This window comes from Ruditapes philippinarum, unplaced genomic scaffold (assembly GCF_026571515.1).
Source record: "Ruditapes philippinarum isolate M1 unplaced genomic scaffold, ASM2657151v2 ctg877_1_1_1_1, whole genome shotgun sequence".
Lineage (NCBI taxonomy): Eukaryota > Metazoa > Mollusca > Bivalvia > Venerida > Veneridae > Ruditapes > Ruditapes philippinarum.
The window spans coordinates 110897-136908 of record NW_026865893.1 but is presented as its reverse complement, the minus strand read 5'-3'; the positions used below and the strand labels follow the sequence as shown (position 1 = coordinate 136908).

At 32.8% G+C, this 26012-nt stretch overlaps 1 protein-coding gene across 1 annotated transcript in view; it reads left to right on the top strand.

The window, feature by feature from the left end:
• Positions 1–26012, top strand: part of LOC132730683 (filamin-A-like) — a gene marked incomplete at its 5' end in the record, with an annotated part of 108706 nt that overhangs the window by 21337 nt on the left and 61357 nt on the right. The window contains 10 exon segments of the mRNA XM_060716662.1: positions 1212–1309; positions 16670–16936; positions 17315–17555; positions 18606–18656; positions 20637–20978; positions 21229–21492; positions 21877–22328; positions 22892–23012; positions 23529–23753; positions 25603–25890. Of these exon segments, the coding sequence (XP_060572645.1) occupies positions 1212–1309; positions 16670–16936; positions 17315–17555; positions 18606–18656; positions 20637–20978; positions 21229–21492; positions 21877–22328; positions 22892–23012; positions 23529–23753; positions 25603–25890 (2349 nt within the window).

The window sequence follows — 26012 nt, the reverse complement described above, 5'->3', positions numbered from 1 at the left end:
AGGAGACTGTATATACATGGACCATTGACCATTGTATGTAAGTGAATGTAACTGGTCAAACTGTTGCCGATGATAACATTCAAGTACTCCTCTTTTTGTTAAAGTGAATTTAAAAGTGTCATCAAGCAACTGACAAAAGCTTTTAATGACATTTGAGATGGTTGCATGGCTTTCCTGATCACTTATATCAGACATACTTATACCACTTCAAATTATCACCAAGTATCTCCTTACCAAACAGCTACTGAACCTTATGGTATGATATAAAAAAAGTTGCAAATGAATGAAAGGGTATATTATTATATAGTTGTTAATAGACGTAAACTACTGACCTCAAGCAGTACTTGAAAACGACTATGTCAAAATATTCAGACCATAAACTCTTATCAGTCTGCTCTAGCTAGAGAACATGTTTATGTTATTTCTCACCAAGAAAATTTTGCAAATTTGCTCTACAAGCTAAAATAAGATGTGTAAATAAACATTTAAAATTTTTGACTATTTTTCTGTCAGTTTTTCTTGGCTGGTCTGGCCTGAGCCAGATCTATATCAAAAGTTCATGGATCATTATAAGTTCATGGATGGGCTTTAGGGAAATGATGGAAAACATACCAGTCTTGTTTTCTTAACTCATTCTTAAACTTACAAAGATAATCCCTGGGTATTAGAAGGCAGACTAAATCTGTTTTGAAGGCAGGAAAATACTGATCACAATTTTTTTTTGTAGCACTGATGATAACACTTTGATATTAAGATTTTAAGTGCAATCTGGTATGATTTAAGATTTTAATAAATTAGGACCCAGTAGCATCAGTAAGCTTGAATCAAATAATGATAATTGCCTTTTCTAAATATATATACTAAGTTGTGGTGTCTAAGAATATAAAGAGGAAGCTATCCAAATAGCATGCAGCATGTACATTATTCTACCTTTGTACCAAAAATAATTCATTAATGGGTTACATAGGGTCTTCTACAATATGTCAGGCTTCTACATCACTGTACAACTTTAAATATACATGTACATAAACAGGAAAAACCAAGCAAAAGAACAAAATACTGAGGCAATATGATAGATATTGATCATCTTTGTTATACATGTATTATATCTCATATAGGTTGACAACCTTGATTTTATAGCAAGTTTTAACAATGACCTGTAAGTACAGTATTTTTACATCTAAGCTAAAGCAAATTATTGTTCATTTTAGGTTTGTGCCCTGATTGGGAGGATTGGGACCCCAAGAAAGCCAAACAGAATGCCAAGGAAGCCATGGATGCTGCAGAGAAATGGCTAGATGTACCACAGGTAAGTTACCATGGCAATATATACTAGTGACCATAACAACATTAAGGTATATTCTTCCATCTGCAGTGTTTTTTAAGCCTCAGCCAGTGTATTGATGACACTATTGAATAAGTGGAATTAAAGAAGCTAACAGACAGTGTTGACCCTAACTGTATAATGGACTTGTCAAGTATTCTATTATTACTCCACAACACAGTGGGTGTGTTGTGGTGGGGCTAAATACATGTAGAAATATTATCACTTTGTCCCACCCCAGTCCCAAACCGTCTTGCTCTACCTGCTACAATTGTTAAATGTCGCATTTTGAAAAAAAAGTTTTCCCTAGGTCTTAAACACAGTACATAATGATTGGAAAATATCATGATTTAAAGAATGTAGGCGGATCATTTGGTTGGATTTAATACTTTTCACATTTGAAAGTTTAATCAATGAAAAGGTCAGGTTAAGTGGTATATCACCTTAAATTTGACATGGTTCAGATTAAACCCAGACTTATCCAGATTTACTATGACATTAATTAAAGTGTGAAAATGAATGATATAAGGTATGAGCTGAGTTTCATGCAGAATACCTAGAATGATATAGATCATATAACTGGACAATCAGTTGATAAATTCATATATGTGTAAATAAAATAAGTTTGGTAAATTTTGTAATAATCAGACAGATATAAACTATTTCTAGCTTGTGATAAAATTGTGTATTGATAATAAAGTTGAAAGTGTTTACCAATGATAAATAACACACTGATTTTATGTTAATGATATAGCTTTAGGGATAGTGACTCCTGTGATGTTATTGATAGTTTATCTCATCTCTCTCTGTCTCTCATAACTGATGTTTTTTAAATTTGTTGAGAAACAAGATATTTCCCATTTTGCTTGCAATGCTTTAAAATCCTGTATTAAACTGGCTTGTTGAGTTAATAATAATGAGTTGGTACAGTCTTGGATTTTACCATAAATTTATATCTGTGATTGGTTTATACAGAATATAATATTATTTTAGTTCGATTGTGTAGAAAGCTATAAGCTTATAGACACACTTTCTAATCCCTTCCTGGAGCCAACCAGTACTGAGCAATGAGTGTAGTTTCTTGTTCAAGTAAACAACAACCTGCCCCTGACAGGGTTTGAACCCATGTGGCCAGCGATGTAATTTAAATAAGTTACAATTTCTTAATTAAAGTATGGTTAATGGTGGTTAATTGATCATTATATAATTAGGAAAGTACCAGCCTTGTCAACTTGTTGCATAATGTTTTGACACAGATTTCATTCTGCAGCTTATGTGTTCGGTGTTGGTAGTTAACACTCCAGAGCCACATTGAATTTACCAGAGCACCTGTTCATTAGTACTGTCTGACCAGCCATTATACTCTTGATGGCTAAATGTTAAGTACTTTCATACTGTATTCCCTTTTATTAACAAACAATTGGAAAGATAGAAATTAAAGCATGGATAGTCCATTACAGAATTTCAGTTGTGTTAAAGGTTAATGTCATGTGTTAGAATTTGTGTAAGCGAAAATATATTTATGAATAAACTAGCCTAGATTAAACCAGTTATGGTGATGCTATTATGATAGAATCAGTTAACCTCAGTTAGATGTATAAAGCTTGGTTTCGATGTATAAAGCTTGGTTTCGCACCAGATGAAATGCAATTATGACATAAAGGTATCTTTAATCTCATCTAGACATAAATGTGAATGATGTATGTATGTATATATATATATTATTTACAACCTTGGGGCATTCTGATCTACACATGTTTTTCAGAGCAGAGTCAAATATGTTCTATCTTGATAAATACCACAGTGAAATATGTAAGGATGATTTTGATTGGTTCGCCAGACATGCAGCGTACTTTATATTGAGGTAATCAATGATGCGGAACAATTGCAACTGTTATTTAATGATGATGGAAATTCAACTGTTTTGCACCAAGGTCATGTTATTTTAATAATTAAAGGTACAGAATAAGTTTTTAAATCTGACAATAATGAAAACCTTAATGGCGTACCCCTCTCATTTATATAGTGGACTCATCCGGCATTGAATTTGGAACTGTACATTGTTAATATGAGGGGATAAAAATTGAAATATTAAGCAGGCAATTGTATTATAGGTCTGGTCAAACTTGCATGGTGGGCATACAGCCTGGCACAATACTGTTAACATGTTCACTATCATATTGTAGAGAACCAAGATACACATCTAACTGATCGTAAATGTTAGATCCCTTCAAATTAGTGTATTACATGTATTATGAAAAATACTATACTATCTGTAATGTTAAAGAAAAGCAACAGGTGTCCAGATTATAAATGATGCAAGTGTTGAAAAATTTATTCTATTTAAATGATTTTAAGTGATCAAAAGTTTTGAATATTAATTATCTGGAATATTAGGCCCAACTTACTGGTTTATACAGAATTTATTTTAAGTTTGATTGTGTAAGAAGTTATAAGCTTATAGACACACTTTTGAATCTGATCCTGAAACCTGGTGAACCAGTACTGAGCAATGGGTGTAGTTTCTTGCTCAAGGAAACAACGGCTTGCCCCTGACATGGTTTGAACCCGTGCAGCTAGTAATCATTAGATTTCTGGTATGATGCGTTAACCACTTGGCCATGCCATCACTTGTCATCATACCATTGGTCCAAAATATACTTCCTCTGATAAAAGAATAATACTTAGCTTCAACCTCTTATTAAATATATATATATAACATAGATATATTATTGATAGCAAATATTATACCTGGATTTCTGATTTTGATCAGGGATCAGAAGAAACTATCAATTAAGTTAATAGTATCATTATGTATTTAAGAAACGATGGATCATTCAAAATACCCAGCATGCGACTTATTTCAAAATTAAATGAAATCTTAATATTGATATTAAAATCGTATCCTGATAGTGTTATTATATCATATCTCAATAATACATCTCATCTGCGGAAAAAATTCTACATTTGTCAAAATTACTTACCTGCCAGGATTTACTTTGAAAAAACCAACATAATCCTGTGTTGATAAAGAGTAAGGTGTTGCATTAATGTGTCTCTAATTGCAGGGATCTAAGTTCTAAAGATAATTCTTAACCTCTACTGACAATGTCAGAATCAAAGGTAGATATGAATTTAGATAGCGAAATAGACCCATTTGAAGTGGTGATTTTTGAAAGGCAGTGGCGACCTTGAAATTATCAGAGGTTTGTCAGGCATCTGCGTTGTAACTAAATGTTAAAGAACTTTTGAGCTATAATGGGTGTGAGGATATCAATTGTGGTATTTTGAGTAATTAGATCTTTTTCATGTAATTGATAAGAAATTGGCAAGTTCTATAATGTACATGCACGTATTAGAAGACAGGTATTTTGGAAGGAAATATAAGATGATATTATATTTATCGGTATAACTGAATATATTGTTTTTGTTTGATTTTAGATATAAATACCATAAATATATTTTTGTCATTATCTAATAATATCCTCTATTTATAATTTATGTTGATAAAGATATTTCAAGAATTTCAAAGGTGTGAATTCAATTCAAGAACCTGCTGTTTTCTTGTAAATGTCTGGTATTCCAACCACCCTAAATTTTCAACTTTATCTGAACATGTAAAAAAGACATCAAAACTGAAAATCTGAAGTCTTCACATATTTGTATTAAGTAAATAACAAATTAATTTTTAGAGGTTTTATATTGCAATAACATTTAAAATTAAAGATTTAGATAATAAAAGTTGTAAGTAAGCAGTTTGATATTATTTGCTTTATTGTTTTTATTGAAATGTTAAGTTTTGAATTAAAAGGCTGCTTTTTTTTGCAATAAAAAATTCAAAGGTCTAATTTGTTAAACTGCATGCTTATGTGGAGAAAATGAGACTTACATGTTTAATTTTTTTTATAATGATAACAAGAAAAGTACTGGAAAACAATATTAAAAACAAGAGAGATGAATTTATGTGTTTTAAATTTTGGCGTTAAAAAGACATATTTCATAAATTTATATTTCATAACCAGTTTCATTATGATGATGATATTTTAATTACCTCAGCCATGTAATGATGTGAACTTTAAAGTACATTTTCATTGTAAAGAACATAATAGACTTAATGCACTGTGATCACAAACATATGTAACTTGTTGACAACGGTTACTTTGACTTTTAAAGCAATTTGTTATAAATGTCTGATGGCCCAGGTAACGTTTGGTGCATTTCATGTAAACATAATCTTCATGCATGCATCGATGAATTAACGATTACCCTTTAGCCTAGTGGTGGCAGCAATGTAACCACTGCAACGACCAAAATTATTAGCCAGTACACCTGTGCTATCTGATCTGGTCTGCACTGTTTGCTATTAAGTCAATACTTATTTTGAAATTTCCTCCAAATATGATGAATGGTTTGGTCCAGATTGAAAGATGCACAAGTCCATTTATGTTATTTGGGAGTGATAAGTTACAGTTTAACCTCTGTATTTGCACTGTAGTGTCTCACTGGTCAGACTGTAGACATGTCTCATGATACCTGGTGGCACAGGTTTGTCAATAACTTGTTGCTGCCAGCTTTCTGAGATGTAACACACAGGAAACTATGTCTGACAGGAACACTTTGCCAAGGTAAAAGACAGGGAAGTTTTCCAACATTTTTTTTTAGCTGAACTTGCAAAAGTGGTGATGACTTATGCTGTATAAGCTATTAGGCCAACCAAAACTTTTGTACTTTCTATACAAATGTGATTATGAGGCCAAAATATTTCACAAATTATTATCGAAAGAAATAAGCTGACATTACCTCCTCCTGTCTCCTCACTGCTGTGATCAATAGGATGGACAGAATAGTAGGAGATATGTCAAATGGGCATTTAGTATATGAGCTGCGTCACGACAAAACCAACATAGTGCGTTTGTGACCAGCATGGATCCAGACCAGCCTGCGCATTTGCGCAGTCTGATCAGGATCCATGCTGTTCGCTTACCAACCCTATTACAAGTAAAGAAACTGATAGCAAATAGCATGGATCCTGATCATACTGCGCGGATGCGCAGGCTGGTCTGGATCCATGCTGGTCACAAACGCATTTTGTTGGTTTTGTCATGCTGCGGCTCATATATTTAACCTGGATGTGGCCATTTAACAAGGGGTTTGAAGATCCAAAATTCAAAAACTTCCCTTAACACCAGATGGTGGTATAATAATAACTGGAGGAGGGGAAAGGATATTTGATTGATTGACATGTTCGTAAAGGAGTTGCTTTGAATTTTGAAACGTCCATAATTGTAGTTCCTAGCTTTCATTATCAAAATACTTGACTTGTGCAGCCAACCGTATAAAGTATGGTCTGACGGCACATACTATTGATAGTACCCTCTGCCGCTAGCATTCCAGGGATGGGTTCATTATTAGAGTTTAAGCCACTTCAAGAAAAAAAGGCATTTACCTACAGTAGGAAGTAACAGTAACTTCAAAAAGTAATTTTTTAAAGAGTCTCAAATTAACAATATCTGAGCTGATAATAAAAGTTAATAATTGCTAAGTAACTAGAATTATTGTAATGTTCACTGTGTGTAATAAAAATTATAGCATTAATTCTGAGATGCTCCAGCAAAAATACATTAAACTACAAAAATACAAGTGTGTAGATGGTAATTTATTTACCTTTTTATAAGAAAATTATAAGATGATGATTGGCATAAGTGTTTGGTAATGTAATTAAATGGAATTAAAGGAGAAAAACAACTTTGTTACTATGGTTACAAAACAGGTGATAAATCATTGTGTATTTAGAAAATCATTTAATAATAATTATAACAATGCATAACAACTTCATATTTATATACAAGAGTTTTAAAATGTTAATAATAGAGTAATTTTATAAACAAAGTAATGAAAAGAAACAACAAAAACCAATCTGAACAAAGGGATACCTATTCTGATTTGTTTATAAAATTGGAGGCAAAAAAGTATGAATAGAACAAAATTTCATGTTGCTGAAGCAATTATTTTCATGTAAAAACAAGCTTTACAATCAACATTGATTTTGCAATAAACAAAGATGATAAATAATGAAGGACATTTTAAGATAAACATGTATTCATTGATTTTTAGCAGCAAATTGAACTTTTGTTTTTTATTACATACAGCAAAAACAACTTGCCCTTGATGAATGTGATTATTGTAATAAGTATTGTTAATGATTTTATGAATATTTTTAAATTCAGTAGATTATAAGAATCTTACAACGGCAGTGCCGGTACAGACCGGAATATCTAGCTCGAGGGTTACTGTTTACGTCGGTAAAGAGGCTCTGCCGAGTTTCCGCTTAAACAGTTACTCGAGAGCTAGATAATTCCCGTCTTTACCGACAGTAGGTGTTTGATTCTTTTTTCTTGCATATTACATATAAATTATTGTCAGAACAAAAATTAGGAAAACTGATATTCTCATTATGCACTTTTTTCTTATAGTAGCGCATGAACTTACAACTTCATTCATAACGGTTAAGTGACGTCATCCTAAGAACGCAATTCATTCATAAAAGGCGCCCTGCAATGACGTCATTTAAATCACGCGACTTGTCTTACATGGGGGGTGTAAGACAGGGTTTTCTAGCACCGGTGTAAACGGTAGATAATCCTGTCTGACATGCAAGAAATAGTTGACTGTCCAGCTATATGATCTAAATAGTCCATTGAGTACTAGTCCATTGTGAGGAACCTGTCCAACTTGTCAATGGAAAATTGATGATTCTTCTGGGGCATCCATGCATTCATGATGAGAAGTTTTCACAATGGTTCTTCCACCAATAAAAATTGCAAAAATTAAATCACCATATTTCTGTGTATGTGTGTCAAAGTGACAAATTAAAGCAATGAAGTTACTAAAATGTTGCCTATAATGATTCTTGGCATCAATTCTATAGAATATACAAAACATGCATGTTTAGGTTTCATGTTTAGGTTTACTGGAAATATTAAGTGGCATGATTATTAAGGATACAGAGTTTTCTCAAATAAGGGGACTGTAGACAGGCACTGTACTCCTGTGTCTGTATGTAATCTTTAAAGTACTTGGGCACTTTTAGTGTTTGGAAGGAAAGCATTGTTCTTGTTAGATCATATTTTAAGGTAGCTGTGTTTTGTATCCAAAATGCTATACCATACAGTGTGATCAAAAGTGCTCTACCATACAGTTAGTACATGATGTGTTTTCAGCTTACCTGTACAACATACCTGGTTTAATTATAAATGCTGAGTGTGCTATAATGATGAAGGTACACAATTTTTGTTACACACAATTCTTGATTGGCAATTCTTTCCCTCTGGCATATTCTTGAAGTAGGAATGAATTTAAGATAACTTCCATTTTATAATTCTTGCAAGGGGTTATGATATGGGTGGTGGGGTTATAGTGAAGGGATTGGGGTCTAGTTAATTATTCTTTGCATTTTTACGGATTTTAATGGAAGGTTTAATATGTCTTTGAGTTGAAATTTCACCGCTGCTTAAAGGAATTGTCTTCAATTTCAACTTCCTGGCACCAGCTAATGTGCCTAAAATAATGCACATAGGTGTATGTTTGACCTTTGCATGTTTTTTCAGGTTTAAATATAATTATGATATACACCCTAACAAAACAAAATGAACAGTTTAACTGCTTCAAAGGCGTAAAAAATCATTAATGTATTCCTCATATACAGAATCGATATGCAAATCAAAAATGCAGAAGGCAGTTTGGAAAAATATAAATATAAGAATATTTTTCATCTTTGAACCCATCAGGGATTCAAACACCTGTAAATCATAAAATGTTATATAGATGGGAGATACAGATTTATGATAAAATAAGCACACAGTACACTGCTTTCCTAATAATCTCTCTCTCCCTCACCAACATGCTTGTCTAGTCAGTCATGCATTATACCAAGTAGCATGAATAAAAAATGTCAGCTGTGTTTATGAAAATATTAATAAAATTTGCATCAAGAGATGCCATTCAGAATTGTGCTGTTCTATAATGTATCTTGTAACATATTTAATAACACATCTAATATCACAAGGTGGGTGTAAGTTTAGAAATGGGGCCAGATTATAGGAGATTAGGATGTCTGCTTGAAATCATAAATCTGATATATCAATATTGAACTAAAACTCAAAAGGGGTTTCAATTTCAGGCCTTAATCTCCCTGAAATGGCCCCCTGCAAAAAGGTACCATACAGGTCAATGACTTCTCTCTTATTCGAATGAAAAATATCGAATGAAAAATATCGAACCTCCTGTTGCACAAAATGCTTTGATGCATTTAGTTTTAACCCTAATCACAATAAATATCTTTAATGGACTTGTCCATCTTTTTGAAACCCATTAATGTTTTAGGGAAAATTTCAAAATATATACTGACTAAATTAAGCAAACATTGCAGACCATGATCAGATGGCACAGATGTGCTGACTTATTTTTAGTCTGCACTGGTGGCATTGGTAGAATCCAAGAGTATTGTAGAATAGGTTGTTGAAATATGATAAACCATACACTTTCCATTCATTAACTTTAACCTTGCTTAATTTTGTATTTAGATTTTCAAAATGCTAAGATCTATCAGCCAAATTTATAGAGGCTCATAGGGAGACTGGGCATGCCCAACTGTGTTGCCTCTGTAAATTAAGTCATTATTATTATACTGTGTAATATGTGTACAATGTACTCTATTGTTTCAGGAAAGCAAATATTCAAAAATATAAGTAGTTATTACACAATGTTTTAATTGGATTACCTGCATCTTTTAGTATCATCCAGGGACTATGAAGTGCCACCATCTTATTAATGCATTTATCTTTCCAGACTGTATATTTTACCTGTATATCTACATAGTCTGTAATGCTTTGCTTATTTATTGCTAGACATATTTTTAAATGCTTCATGCAAAATGTTAGTAACTGATACAAGAAAATGATGAAAATACAATGTTTTTGCACCATGCCTGTTTTTTCTGGTAAGGTAGATGATTTTGAGAAATCTAGTTAAGTCAGAGGTATCAGATATACATCTATGGAAATTAATCATTTTATGCTAGCAATAATTGTCACCCTAACTGATCAAAGTAGATTATCCACCAGACATAGGGTTTTGAAATCCGGTTCTGAGGTATTCAATCTGGTCTGCTAGCTACCAGTTTTATTACAGTTTTATCTTGTATTTGAATACATTCAATCTTGGTGAATAGTACTCAGTTGATTGATGAGTAGGCTTGAAAATCAAAATGTTATCTTGAAATGATGCATACTTGACCTTTTGACTGTTAAGGTCATGACATGGTTTGACTGGCCAATCAGAATGAAGATAACATATATTGGTGTCTAGTATGGTGGTCTTGTTTTTAAGTGGCCTTTTATGATTGGTTTATTATGGTTTTATGACTAGATGTGCACAATTTGTATGATAATAAGGGTAGTTAATTCTATATTATTGCATTTCATATCAGTTCCCAGCATATGCTTCACACTGTTTTAACCATAGTCTCAAAATATGGAGTTCAGTTGAGGAGTGAATCATAATCACTCAAGAAAAATGATTACACCAACAACAAAAACAATAATAACAACAAAATTAATAACAAGCTTCATTGCCACAAGCCATACATTATATACATCATATATTATACTCACACATTAATAGTTAAAGCATTAGTGAGAATAGCAGCCTCTGTTTTAGTTTATCCCTGCATGATCATAAGAGACAATGAAATGGGTTCGAGTTACTTGAGTCTATGCATCTTTTGTGGTGGTTTTGAACCCTGGTTTTGCTTTAATCAACTTTCCTGTACCTTACTTGTGTTGGTGGGCGATAAAACCAAACAAAACAAAACTCTTATTACTTGATTTATAGGAAAAAAAAGTTGTTTCAAGGGAGATAAGAAAGGAAACTTTTATCTGGAACATGTATACAAGAGTTGTCTGGTTTGAAACTGAGTAGCCTTGAAAAAAGATGAAAAACAGACATGGTGTAATTACATAGCTGAGTTAACTGATGGTATGCAGTATTACAGCAAGTTTGAAGGTCACTTTGTATATTGAAGAAAAATTTGTGACTTCAGCAAAATAACAGATAGATGACTGGTTAAATTGAAATGATACAAATGTACTAAAAATTTCAAGGCAAAAAACATTGGAAAATTATTACTTTTTTCTTCAATCAAGAAATAAAGTAAGAATGCTCTTATATTCATATATATTCATTGTATTATATGGATAAGATGCTGTTATCTGATATAACCCCACACTGAGTACCCCTGTACCCACAATCATGTCACTGCTATAACCCAAAATGGTATAATACCTGAGGGTTTCACTGTTATGCTAAATGCTGCTATAAGTGCGGACTTATGTCTTTCACTCTTTATATCATGAAGATAGTGTAAGTTCCATTCAGCCCTTGAAAAATCATTGTGTTATGCAAAAAGAATTTATTGGTCATTATGTGGTTATTAATGACAGAGTTTGACTGTACTAGCAGTGGTGTAAAGGAATGTTTATAAGGTAGAATATTGCTTTGATATCCTGCAGGTAGAGATAAACAATGTTCAAGGTAATGAAGCGTCTGTCTTGATTAACTTGTCTGCTGCTTGCTGCAATTATCTCACAACACAATAAAAACCAGCATTAGTGTTGAGATATGCATTATGTTTTCTTTCAGAGTTAATTTACCTTCTTTTAGATATATGTTTGGATATCATACCACAGTTCAGTGGACTTTGCATATCTGACATCAGACTGCTCCCCCCCCCCCCCATCTGCTACTGATTCACTGACACTTTGCACAGATGATCAGTCTGTACATCATCTTCCATTTGAATGGTTTCTGAAGCATGTCTGTTATACAAGATTGGTCTTCCCTTGCAAATTAGTCAAGGTCATTCCTTGCATATAGATCAAGGTCATTTGAATTTTGGTAAATCAGTCTGTTAAGTAAAACTTCGAAGTATTTCAGCCAGGAGTCAGTATAGCCAAGTAGTTTATGGACAGCTGCCTTAATGTCTTATCTGTTGCCCCTAACTTCTAAGAATCTCCCTTTCTTTCATTTGAAAAGCTAGCTAAACAAAAGTATTTGTGGTTCAAGCCATATGCCTTTTTGATGCTTGAAGATTTAGTATCAATCCCAACCAGTCCCCTCAAATTCTTAAAATAAAATACAGACATCTTCAACAGATTTCATCTATAGTTTTTGTGTGACTGGTAGTGAAAAACCCAGCACAATCTAATTATCTATAATCATTCTTTTTTTGTAAGCATGAAGAAAAATACCAAAACAGCTGATTCAGCATCTTGGGATTTCAGAAATGGAATTAATGAAGCATAAATATTTGCATTTAATGCATCTCACCTTTGATATTGCACATGTAACTGCACTTGTAACGATTAGATATCAAAGTGTTAGTACCAACTTCACCTTGTCAAAAACCTTTTTTTATTGGCATGTGCTGTGATAGGGAGAGGTAATTCCAATCATTCTTGACAATGATGTAAAGAAGAGGATGTGGGAGAGCTTATGATTATCAAAGTGATGTAGATATATATGTGTGTACATGTTTCTGGCATTCTTCTATAGTTCCGTCAGTACTTGCCAAATACTTGTTGGTTAGCACCTTGTCTAACCTATAGCTAAAATAAAGTTAACTATGTCCTGTCAACACATAAGATATTATAAACTCCGGCATCACATCAAGATTTTCTGATGAAAATGAGATTATATTTTCTTGTCAAGAAGAAAATTTCCATTAGCCAAAGTGCTAGTCAAAATATTTTGTTGTCTAAAGCTAGATTCTTAGATATGGTCTCTACATGATAAAGGAGAGATAATTGCCCATAGATTGACAGCTTGTAATTTAAAATGGAGATGTATTGTTTTCTATTTGAAACTGTGCATTATATGACTGTGTCAGATTAAAGGTTTGAATGTCGGAATGCTTAATTTGAGAAGTCATCAGATTTCATTCTAAAATTGACTAATTTAATTTTGAATAAATGTTAACTCTTACCCAGCTGATTGTTTTAAATGGATTTGTCAATCTTTCATTCTGGACCAAGCCATTTGTCCCTTTTTAGGAAAACTTTCGAAATGTGTAAATTTTAAATAGCAAACTTTGATTAGATATCAAAAGTGTTAGTACCAACTTCACCTTGTCAAAAACCTTTTTTTATTGGCATGTGCTGTGATAGGGAGAGGTAATTCCAATCATTCTTGACAATGATGTAAAGAAGAGGATGTTGGGAGAGCTTATGATTATCAAAGTGATGTAGATATATATGTGTGTACATGTTTCTGGCATTCTTCTATAGTTCCGTCAGTACTTGCCAAATACTTGTTGGTTAGCACCTTGTCTAACCTATAGCTAAAATAAAGTTAACTATGTCCTGTCAACACATAAGATATTATAAACTCCGGCATCACATCAAGATTTTCTGATGAAAAAGAGATGATATTTTCTTGTCAAGTCAAGAAAATTTCCATTAGCCAAAGTGCTAGTCAAAATATTTTGTTGTCTAAAGCTAGATTCTTAGATATGGTCTCTACATGATAAAGGGGAGATAATTGCCCATATACATAAAATGTCTCAACTGTACTTTGTGTGATTGACAGCTAAAAAAATGTAATTTATAATGGAGATGTATTGTTTTCTATTTGGAACTGTGCATTATATGACTGTGTCAGATTAAAGGTTTGAATGTCGGAATGCTTAATTTGAGAAGTCATCAGATTTCATTCTAAAATTGACTTATTTAATTTTGAATAAATGTTAACTCTTTCTTACCCAGCTGATTGTTTTAAATGGATTTGTCAATCTTTCATTCTGGACCAAGCCATTTGTCCCTTTTTAGGAAAACTTTCGATAATAAAAAAGAGAAAAAATATGTACTTGAAGATTTCTATTATGCAATCAGATACAATTTATTTGCCTGGTGTTTTTTCTTCAGCAAATTTACAAATAATGCAAGGAAAACCACTGACATTCAGTCTCATTCGAAAACCACTGACATTCAGTTTCATTCAAAAACCACTGACATTTAGTTTCATTTGTGTAGATACCTGTAGATTTTTTTTCTATGATTTTGGGTAATTTCTTTTCCTTGCTTGTTTATTTTGACATGCTTTGCTGTTATTACATAGAAAATAGGAAAATGAAAAATAAAATACTTGAGCAGCTGTAGGTTATCAAAATTTTCGCAAATTTATTGGAACACTGTCGTAACTTACACTTTATGATTATAAAGTTATGATGCATTCGCATTGAAGTCATGATCTGCATTAACTTAACAGATTGAGTATGTCTGCAAAATTAATACACAAAATGCTATGTGATGATCGGTATAGGTGTCTGTAAGAAGTTAAGAACAACTTCATTATGATAACTACTGTCACTTTTTTTTGTGGTTGTTACCATAGCAATAAAAAAACTGAATGCCAATATTTTTCTTATCTGCAGCTGAATAGGCAGAAATTCAGAAATTGTGGAATTTGCTTTAATTGTAATCATGGAAGAAGAAAAAAATGACTATCTGCACAAGAATTTGTTTAGTTTTGCTATCTATTCTTGAAGTGTTGTTTTATTTATATTTTATGACATACCCTTAGAAGATAACAAAAAGATAGTAAAGTAAATGTACTATGTTTATCGTTTCACATGCCTGTAAGTTTTATGATAGCATTAAGTCCTCTTTACTGTTGTACAAAGTAAGCAAACATTGAAGCACTCTGTTAACATGTTTATAATGCTGCTGTTGGGATATGTCAAGATTCATGTTTTTATACAAATACCACACCCCACCCACTTTTCTACAACACTTGATCCAAATGTTTTCATTTGAATTGATACCATGAAAAATGTTAATGAATTAAAGCATTAGCTGTATTATCATTCTCAAATTTAAGAAATAATTTACCATCTTCCACTTTAATTGAAGAGTCTTCTGTGTTGATGGGGTTGGAGGTCCCGACTTGAAGCCTTTTTGTCTTCTGCACTTTTGATTTTTGGCTCCATGGGTAGAAACAGTCCCTGTCTGGGCAGACTAAGGGTTACAGGGATATATAATTCTTTTTCTGATTCCTACCTACACCATCATGAGCTTGTGCCTGAAATAATTTGTACAGTCCCAGCCACCTACATTGTTGTATTTATTACCTGTTAAACCTGCATATTACCTTAAATAGTTTTGATGTTTCCTAAAACTGTCCAAAATAATTGAAACAGATTTGCCTTGTTTAAGTTAAATTAAAAGTTACCTCCCTTGATCTTTTTAAAATATTGTTATTTACCGGTAGATGATATGGAATTTTTTTCCCTTTTGTTAATATAAAGTTTTTCCTTAATGATACAATGGAAAGGAAATCAGAACCACTGAAACAAGATATCAGAGGTTTAGTTTATGATGTTTACATTTTAATATGAATTTTACAATTTTAATCTATGCTGACATGATAAATATGGTTAATGATTGTCCCGAGCAATAAATCAACTGTCGGTCATTTTGATGTCAAACAGTTTAAAGGGTATCGATCGATTCGTGCCGTAACTCAATCTTAAAAAAAGTATCAATAGATTTGTATAATTGAGTATATAATCGTGTATCTTAAAATATATTTCTTGTTTATCTGTTTGTTTAATGAATGGAGTTTAAATGTTTTTGAACGGTATCAAATATTTCATGGTCACATTTGCATTGTTGGATTCGTGTAAAGTTAAGATATGTTGACAGTAAATTAAGGGGTGTCTAGATTTAGTGTGAATATTTTGGAATAAAAATGAGTGATTCTGATAATTTAGCAGAAGGAGCCGCAAGTGGGGTAAGAGGGAGAACTAATTGTTACTTGATAACTTTTGTGAATTGAATAAATGATGATTGTGGTTTTAAAAGATATTATAAGAATGCAAAAAATATATTTTGTTCAGCAAATTATAGCAATACATTGTGCTATCCCATTCTTAATGAAATCGTGAAAATAAGTATTGAAAACTATAATGCATCATTTGTGAGGAATTTTTTTGCAGAACATTTACTGATTGTTTTAAAAGTCTCTAACACTGCAGATGGAAAGAATTTTTTCGTAAGAGAATAAAGAAATACATAATTGTCTAATATGGTAGCAAATATTTGAATATTTACTCTGTCTCATTGTTTGATTATTTTCTGTTAGTTTTTTATATGATAAAAGGTTCATGAGGTCCAAAAAAAGGACCTCATTCTCAACCATTTATCCTTATTTCTATAAAAGAAATTGTATCTGAAAAAAGTACAAATGTAATGAGAACTTCATTATAAACAATTCTATATTATTTATTTACAGCTGATTAAGCCAGATGAAATTACAAACCCAAAGATTGATGACCTCAGTATGATGACCTACCTATCACAGTTCCCCAAGGCTAAGTTGAAGCCTGGCGCACCACTCAGACCCCGTGTCAATGCTGGTAAAGTACGAGCCTATGGACCAGGTCTTGAGCCAAAAGGCAACCATGTTGGTGCACCTGCCAAGTTCACAGTGGAAACATTCAGTGCTGGAAAAGGAGAACTGGAACTTTTAGTTCTTGATCCTAAAGGACAACAAACACCAGTAAATATCCTGATACTTATCTCTTTCTATCCTCAGTCTTTGATTTTGTTTTTCTTATTTCAAATGCTCTTTTATAGGTTTAAAATGGTAATTGTATTAATATTTCAAATGCACAAGCATCAAATATCAGTTAAAAGATTTCTATCAGTGCACGAGTCTCACAAGTCTTTACAAAGTATTATCTTGATATTATATACAACATTTTCAAGCCTCTATCTAATGTTCCATATTTACTGTCTATTCAAGATTAAGGGCTTTCAGTATCAACAGCTAACAACAGTATTGAGCCTGGTCAGACTGCATGCAGACTGAAAGGCTAATAACTATTGGTTCCAGTAAGTTATCGTTTAAATCACCAATAATACTTTTATATTCCAGTGCATTAGCACCTTCAATAAAGATAGGAACCAGACTTATTCCTGCTCATACACGCCAACCTTTGAAGGAGAGTATCGTGTCATCATAAAATGGGCAGAGAAAGAGATTCATAAATCACCGTGGAAAGTTCTCGTAGAGGGCGCTGCAGGAGATGCTAGCAAAGTTACAGCTTCCGGTCCCGGTCTTGAAAAGACAGGAGTTGTTGTCGGAAAGAAAACATATTTTGAAGTGTTTACAAAAGGTGAAATATTTTGGATTTTTTATCTTGGACTAGATCTATATAATTCATCCATATATCTGACAATAAGAATAGTAAAATTATCATCCAATGTTTTATACTGAAATAGATCAGAAATGGATAGCATTTTAAATGACCAAATGTTCTAATATTGGCGTATAAAAAGCTAAGAAAACAATAGCGATGAAATTAAAAAAAAAAATCATCCTATAATTTTAATTGAATGAAAAATATTTCTGTATCAAAAAGTTTGATAAAATTTATTTGACTGTTTAGAAATTATTATAAAAGCATAGATATTATGGAAATTTGAAATTTTCACTGATTTAATTAAGCCATTGGTATGATAATGTCTAAATCTTAGATAATAAGGCACATATAAGTATCTTGAAATGTTAGAACAATTCCAATATAAGTTATGAATATATAAAGAATAGACGGTTTTCATCCATATGTTATAAGGTCAAGAAGATATGTGCAATTTGCTGTGAAATAGAAATAATTTCATACAATTGAATTAATATTTTGCAAAATTTGCTGTCAAACTTTGAATTTCTATAAATTTTGCTATAAGAATAGGGTTATCCCTTTTGCAATAGGACTCTACTGTCCATCAGGTCAGATTAGGACTTTTTTCTGTGCATTTTATATATTATATATATATTGAATGTTGAATGTAAAAACAGAATGTTTATAGATTAGCTGTTATGAAATATACCAACAACTTTCATGCCAATCCATGCCTTCATAGAATAGAAATAATCTCTTATCTGCATATAATATAGTATGTGCAGCCATTAGTTGAATGAAATAGAAAGCATGAGTTATAGGCGACGATACCACCATCGTTTTTATATCTCATTTCATGACAAACATGTCTTTCTCTCTTGAGTGTAGCAACACTCTTTTCATCTCACTTTTATCATTATTAAAACAATATCCGTTATATCATACTTACTAATTTTAGAAATAATGAAATTGATGAACATATAATATTTACATTACTAACATATGTAACCTCATTATAATCATTTATGTTGCCATGGAAACCAGGTGTTCCTGTGAAAGGTCGTTTGCCAACTAGTAAATTGCCATCAACCAGTGGTAAGATGTTGTGTAGTATATAAACAGTAACTCCCAGTGTTATGCCATCCATGTTGTCATAAACAGTGTCTTTATATGTCCGGTACCAGGTTTGAGCTCCCCCTAGGCCTAAGGCTCGTGGGAGCTGTCTTGTGATACATTGTTGTCCGTTGACTTATCATAAAAGTGATAATAGTTTGTCTGTGACTTGTATTTCATATTATTGGTCATTACATGTGGTAAAAAACAAACAGCATTTTCAAACATTATGGCCTTGAGTTCAAGGTCACTGACTTTGTATTACACACTGAATTAATGGAGGAACACTGCTGAGTTACTCCAGAGTGAAAGCTTGAAAAGTTGCCACATGACCTTTGCATTTTCATTGTGACTTGAAATATTTTGAAATATTTATCATTATCTAAAGACCAAAATGAAAAAAAAAGTTTTGAAAATGATTATCCGCTATTACCATTATTAATGAGAAATCTGTAGAAACATGAAGTGTTGAGCGTAATTTGGGTCATTTTGACCTGTTCTATTATTCATTTATCCAGAAAACCTAATTTTAGTGTCCATTACCCAGAATTTTATTTTCAGTTTTTACCTGTTAAGTTGAAAGAATTTATGATTGAATGAAAGTTTCAGCTACCCTATACCTATCCCTTTGGCATTTTACAATTGTAATTGTTACCTTAAGCAAAACATGTTATATTATACATATATGATATATTTTCATTGTTAATTGATAGGCAGACTTAATTTTGTGAATTTCCTATTTTTGTTCAGTATCCTGTCTTTATCATTAAGTTTTTATTTTTTTATTTAAATGTTTTTTATCGTTGTTTTTTGTAGTCTACATATATGTTACCATTATTTAATGATGTAAAATTTCCTAATTTAATTATAAATCATTTTTTAAGAGTCTTTGATTTCTTAAGATGAAAATTTTTAACATTTGATCAAGTTGATTTGATATTTTTCCTTGTAAAGCACAACACTTTTTTTCTGTAAATAAGAAAAAAAGATGTATTCACCTTACTTCTGATTCATTAAATCATAATTGAGCCGCGTCACAACAAAACCATCATTGTGCATTTGCAACCAGTATGGATCCAGACCAGCCTGCACATCCGCACAGTCTGATCAGGATCCATGCTGTTCGCTAACCAACCCTTTTACAAGTAGAGAAACTGATAGCGAACAGCATGGATCCTGATCAGACTGCGCTGATGCGCAGGCTGGTCTGGATCTATGCTGGTGGCAAACGCACTATGATGGTTTTGTCGTGACGCGGCTCAATTATTTTTTCATCAGCAAGAAAATGTCATTAGTGAACTTTTTAATATTCATAAGATAGAAATAAAGTGGTTGAAAACTCATTTATTTAGCTAATTTTTGAAAGCATGCTATTTCACAAAGTGATATTCATTAAAGGAAAGTAATATATTACCCAAAGGTTATGTGCTCTCAACACCACAAGTGTTTGTTTTGGGTGTACGCACCAGTAGTTTCCAGTACTATCCTTCACATGTTTGATGCCTTTCCAGTACTGGATGTTCATGCATGATGTTCATCATGTTAAGATAGAAACCCCATAGGTTGTTACAATAATATAGTATGCAAACATAAATAAAACAAGGACTATTAGAGCTTCAGGAAAAAAAATATAGTCTTTAATATAGAGCTATTTATTTATGCATAAAAGGCATTTTCAAACATGCTTTTATTGTTCACTTATTTTCTAGTCTATAATGCACACTTGTATATAGTTTATTCTAGAAATCATGCATGTTAGATATTAAAAAAAAATATCATATTTTAGGTATGTTAATATTCATATTTCATCATAACACCTGAGTTTAATGTGAGGGTATTGTAGCCTTCTTTATTTTGAAAATGGAGTTACAATAGTGTTGCATTAAACCACTCACAATATGTGCAAACTTGATAAAAATAAGGATAGAAATCATTAAATTTAATTCTGATTGAATTGAACAGATGCTGGTAAAGGAACTGTAGAGGTAACAATCATGGACCCCGCAGGTCACCGTGACAAGGTTAAGCCTACAGTTCACCCAATAAACAAAGACGGAGTGGTTCTTGTTGAATACACAGCCGTGGAAGTAGGCCTTCACTCTATTTCCATCACATTTAGTAGTAAAGCTATTCCAAAGAGTCCATATGGAGTCAATGTCGGACCGGCCATCAACCCAAAAGCCGTATACGCTACCGGAAGGGGTATTCAGCCACGCGGAGTCAGGGTTAAACAGAATGCTGAATTCAAAGTTCATACAAAGGATGCCGGAAAGGGAGAGGTCAAAGTTCAAATCATCGGTCCAGGTATGTCAAATTTGAATATTTTATGAACACCAGCTTCTTAAGCAATATATTGTCGCCGTAGTGCAATAACAGAATAAGTCCTAAATTTAATAGCTGTTAATCAGTTACTGCACTAAGGTATACTTCCACAAACATGATGTGTAACTATTTAAGTAAATAAGAGTAAATACACATGTAAATCATCCAATTATTTTGTTATGAAATAACTTAATTGAATTAAATGTATGTAAAATTTATATTTGTATAATAGGTGGTGTAAACTTGAACTGTAAGGTGACCCCATCAAAGACAGAAGAAGGCGTTTATGAGTGCCTGTACATTCCCCCCAAAGTAGGTCAATATGTCATCAACATTACCTTCGGTGGCCAGCACATCACCAAGAGTCCATTCCGTGTTGATGTTGGACCAGAAAAGTTCTCAAAGATTGTTGCATTCGGACCTGGACTGGAAGGAGGTGTGGTTAACCAGCCAGCTTGTTTCACTGTGGAAACCAATGGCGAAGTTGGTGCTCTTGGTAAGAATAATTATGCTCTTTACAATTCTGTCTCTAACTTTATAATTATCAGTGACACAAGGGTATCTACTCTCAACTTTATGATAAATGGTACAAATTCATCTTTTTGGAAAAAGACAATACGTTTCTGCCAAAATGTGTTAAAGAATTTAAATGTAAAATGCTTTGTAAATTTTGTAAATATTGAAAATGGGGAAACTTTTGTTATGCTGTAAGCGTCTGTTTTTTAAATGTGCTATACCAACAGACTTGGAACTTTTATATTATGTTTTTGACACATTTGCAGTTCAGAAAGTTTCTTTTGACAACAGCTTTTTGGTAATGTTTGAAATGTTTCATTGACTACATGTGCTTTCCAGTCATACCAATTGTGCATTATTGTAGGATTTTCAATTGAGGGACCATCCCAGGCTAAGATTGATTGTAAAGACAATGGAGATGGATCAGCTGACGTGACTTACTGGCCGACACAGCCAGGAGAGTATGCCGTCCACATCTTGTGTAACGATGAGGATATACCACAAGCTCCATACATGGCACAGATCCAACCTGCAACCACTGACTTTGATGCCTCTAAGGTCATTGCTAAGGGTCCTGGTTTGGAGAAGGATGGAGTTACTGTTGGTAAGCCAGCAGAGTTCACTGTAGATGCCAGGAAAGCAGGCAAAGCTCCTCTCCATATCACATGTATTGATGCCACTTATAAACCTGTTGAGGTTACAGTAAAGGACAACAAGGACGGCACCTTCTCGTGCAAGTACACAGCAAAGTCCGCCGTACGTCACACCATCATCATCACCTGGGGAACTGTCGGAATTCCAAAGAGTCCTTTCAGGGTATGCGAAAATTTCATTTTTTTGAATACAAAATTTATATAGTATGTTGCAGTAAAAGCCTTGTGTTTCTTCAAGATTTGCATATCATTGTAAAGTTAAAAAGTTTTCAGTTAAAAGCAAATGTGGCTAATAGGATTTCATAATTGGATAAAATATTTAAAGGTTTTTGCTGAAAGACAAGTGCTTTTTGTAATTTTGCTTTTCTTTTTATTTTTTAAGTATCTCCAACTTTTGACAAGGTTCCGCTATCTGAAACTTCTGTTAATGAATAAATAAATAAATCAGTGTTCCAAACAGTCTTGTATCTAATAATATGTCAACGGTTGTTGATATATTTTAATTTTTAGCAATACATACTAAGAATTTAACTGTAGTTTTGAAACGACCTTGAAAAAATGACCTTAAAATGACCTTGAAGAATGATCTTAAAGGGTAACTTAACTTGTTTCTTTGTTTGAAATAGTTTTGATAGAGGAACACAAAGTTTTTCTTCGAAAAGAAACACAGGAATATTTGTCAGCTATTACCCAGAATGACATTTCTCTGTTCTTTTATTTTTGCAGGTAAATGTTACAGTGGAATGTAATCCAGGAAAGGTGAAGGTCTATGGTCCAGGTGTAGAGAAGGGAGTTAAAACCTATGTCAAGACATACTTCACTGTTGACTGCAGGGCAGCCGGTCCAGGTAACATTTTTTTACCATTACAAATTTAAAATAGGGGAAGTACTTTTGTTAAAAATGTTTTGGGTCATGCAGGCAAGGGATTGATTATGTAAAATCCCAGGGTCTGAGATTTTTTTATTGAGATCAATGTACTTCAGTTATTGCCACCATATTAATAATATTCAGTATGGAAAGATTATTGTCACAGACTCATACCCATCCACATTTCTCTACAAAAAATGTATTTCTGTATTTAAATATTTGTATAAAACAAAAACAATGATCATTTAAGCTTTGTTAGCCAGTACCATTATTTACTGAAATATTACCAAAGAATTATAGATGTGAAACAAATGTTGATTTCTGTACTACCTTGAATTATTATTTCATTTGATATCTGATGTAACATTGATGTTGTGTTTTTTTGTCAATAATTATTTTTATCACAGCAAAATTAAAGCATTAAGTTTAATCTTTTGTTGATAATGAAAGTAAATAGATAATGTTATACATTATTACTGTGTCTTGTTATTGTAGGAGATGTAGCTATTGCTCTCACTGATGACAAGGGCAAGGATGTTCCCTGCAACACCATTGACAACAAAGATGGCACATTCACTGTTGAGTACGAGCCCAAAACACCCGGCACCTACACAGTGCAGGTGTACTTTGCCACCAAAGAAGTACCACAGTCACCAATCAAGGTCAAGGTTGAATCCAGCATTGACCTCAGCAAGGTCACAGTGAAGGGACTTGAAACGCGTAAGTGGAAAATTATTAGATTTGGCTCAATGTGCAGAATTCTGTTGGCATGGTTATGAAGAAAGTAAATTTATTCAGTAAAACATGAATCTAAGTCTGGTTTTTAGCCAGGTTTATTGAGGTTTAAGCTTAAAGCTTCTTCAAGCTGTTGAAACAGAATTCTGTATGTTTGATAGATTGACATTGATATATAAACAAGAATATCAAAATGTAGCTTAAATATTGATAGGTGTATAAGTCTGTGATAAGATCTAATTGCAGATTATATCTAGATATGAAAGGAATAGTAAGCAGTGATTGACGTCAGAAAAGTTTTAGGATCAGTTGCGGGATTTTCGGAACGGCTGATTTTGAGAGGCTGATATAAATCTAACAGATTTGTTGCTATTTCAGGCATATCTGTGACAGCTGCAACAAGATTGATATTTTATATTTATTGATTTTTTATTTATGACATATGTGTAGTGATGTCTTTTTTTGTAATTGTTCTTTTTTTATGTTGTTTTTTTTTTGTAATTGACTTGTAATTCCTTAGCAACAGAAGTTGATATTTACGAATTAGTAGATATGAAAAAAGTGGCAAAATTGCAATATAGATTAAGCTTAATATTAAGTTGATATTATACAATATAAGATAAAAAAAATAATATGGTAATTGTTTAGGTAACTACCTAGATTTTGTTTATGCATACAAACTAAAACAAGTGTTTGATATCCAGCCTTAGAATTTATTGCCCCACATGAAAGTACAGAAATCTGTTACCTGTTACTATTGTTATGAAAAAAAAATCAATGCAAAATGTGCAAAGAAAAAAAACGTTTCTATAATATCTTGTAGGCAATTATTAGATAATGGTGGAGGCAAGTTCTTTGTATAATGTACTTATGTAATATACTTATTGCAAAAAAGTCCATATTTATTAAGTGTTTTGAAGTTATTGAGTAATTTATGGTAGAATAATGTAGAAATATTGTTAATGAAGATTATTACCTGTACAGTGTTGTAATGTATATTTGTGATGGTGTGTTTTTCATGTATTTCTCCACTTTTATATACTAGCAATTAAGCTTACCGAGAACCGTACAATTGTGGTTGATACCAGTAAGGCAGAAAAGAAAGATGCCCCTTGTACCATAACAATAACCATGCCGTCTGGAAAGACTTTGGAAATGACACTTATTTTGGTGACACAGGGCTATTCTGCTATGTTCACACCCACTGAAGTGGGTGAACACAAGGTCACTGTGACCTACGCTGAAATGCCTTTACCAAAATCACCGTATAAGGTCATGGTCGAAATTGCTATTGACGTCACAAGAGTCCGTGTGAGAGGACTTGAGACCCGTAAGTTGAATAAAATTTCCCAGACTTCCTGTGTGCTGGCTGAAATTCACTTCCTGTGGCAGAACGTTTTTTCTTCCATTTGCGGCCATCATGTCTCAGCCCAGCCCGCTCCTTTCCCATATCAAAGCATCTGATTTGAAATTGTTACATGAAAATAACTTTGACATTAGAATAACACTTCCTACCTAATAAACTCTATTTCAGGTATTTGATTTCAGCAAACATGTATATTTAGAAACCTTTTTATAATTTGTTATATGAAAATAATCCATGTACATGATTTCTTTGGCACATGTCGATGGGGTTACATTTAGTGTGTGTGTCTTATTTGTATTGAGAAAATGTGTTTTATATGTAATGTTTGTAGATGTCTGGTATGTGTTTTTTTTTTTGCCAGTACTGTTTATACTTGATTGGAGATTATATGCATTGCATTGTACAGTGTATTTGCCTTTAATCATGTATGATTGTATCACTGTCATGCTAATGAAAGTTGTTCTATAGCCATTCCGCTGGGCGAAACGCGTAAAATCACCATAATAACAACTTCTGAGAAGAAGAAAGACCTTCCTTGCAAGGTTACCGTGACAACGCCAAAGAATAAAACAGTTGAGCTTACACCAAAGAAAGCACCAGATGGTTACACATGTGACTTCAAGCCCCTTGAGTCAGGGCCACATAAAGTTACCATTACATATAATAATAAACCTGTGCCCGGCTCGCCGTTTGATGTGGAGGTAACAACAGGTGGCAAGACATTACCAGGCATTCAGGTCAAAGGTCTTGAAACACGTAAGTTTTATGTGTGATATACATTGTGACCTTTGGTATTGTAACAGTGGTAGATATAGACTGTTTGGACAGTAGTTGTGGTTTAACAAATATATTAATGTATCAATTCACCCTTAAAAGAT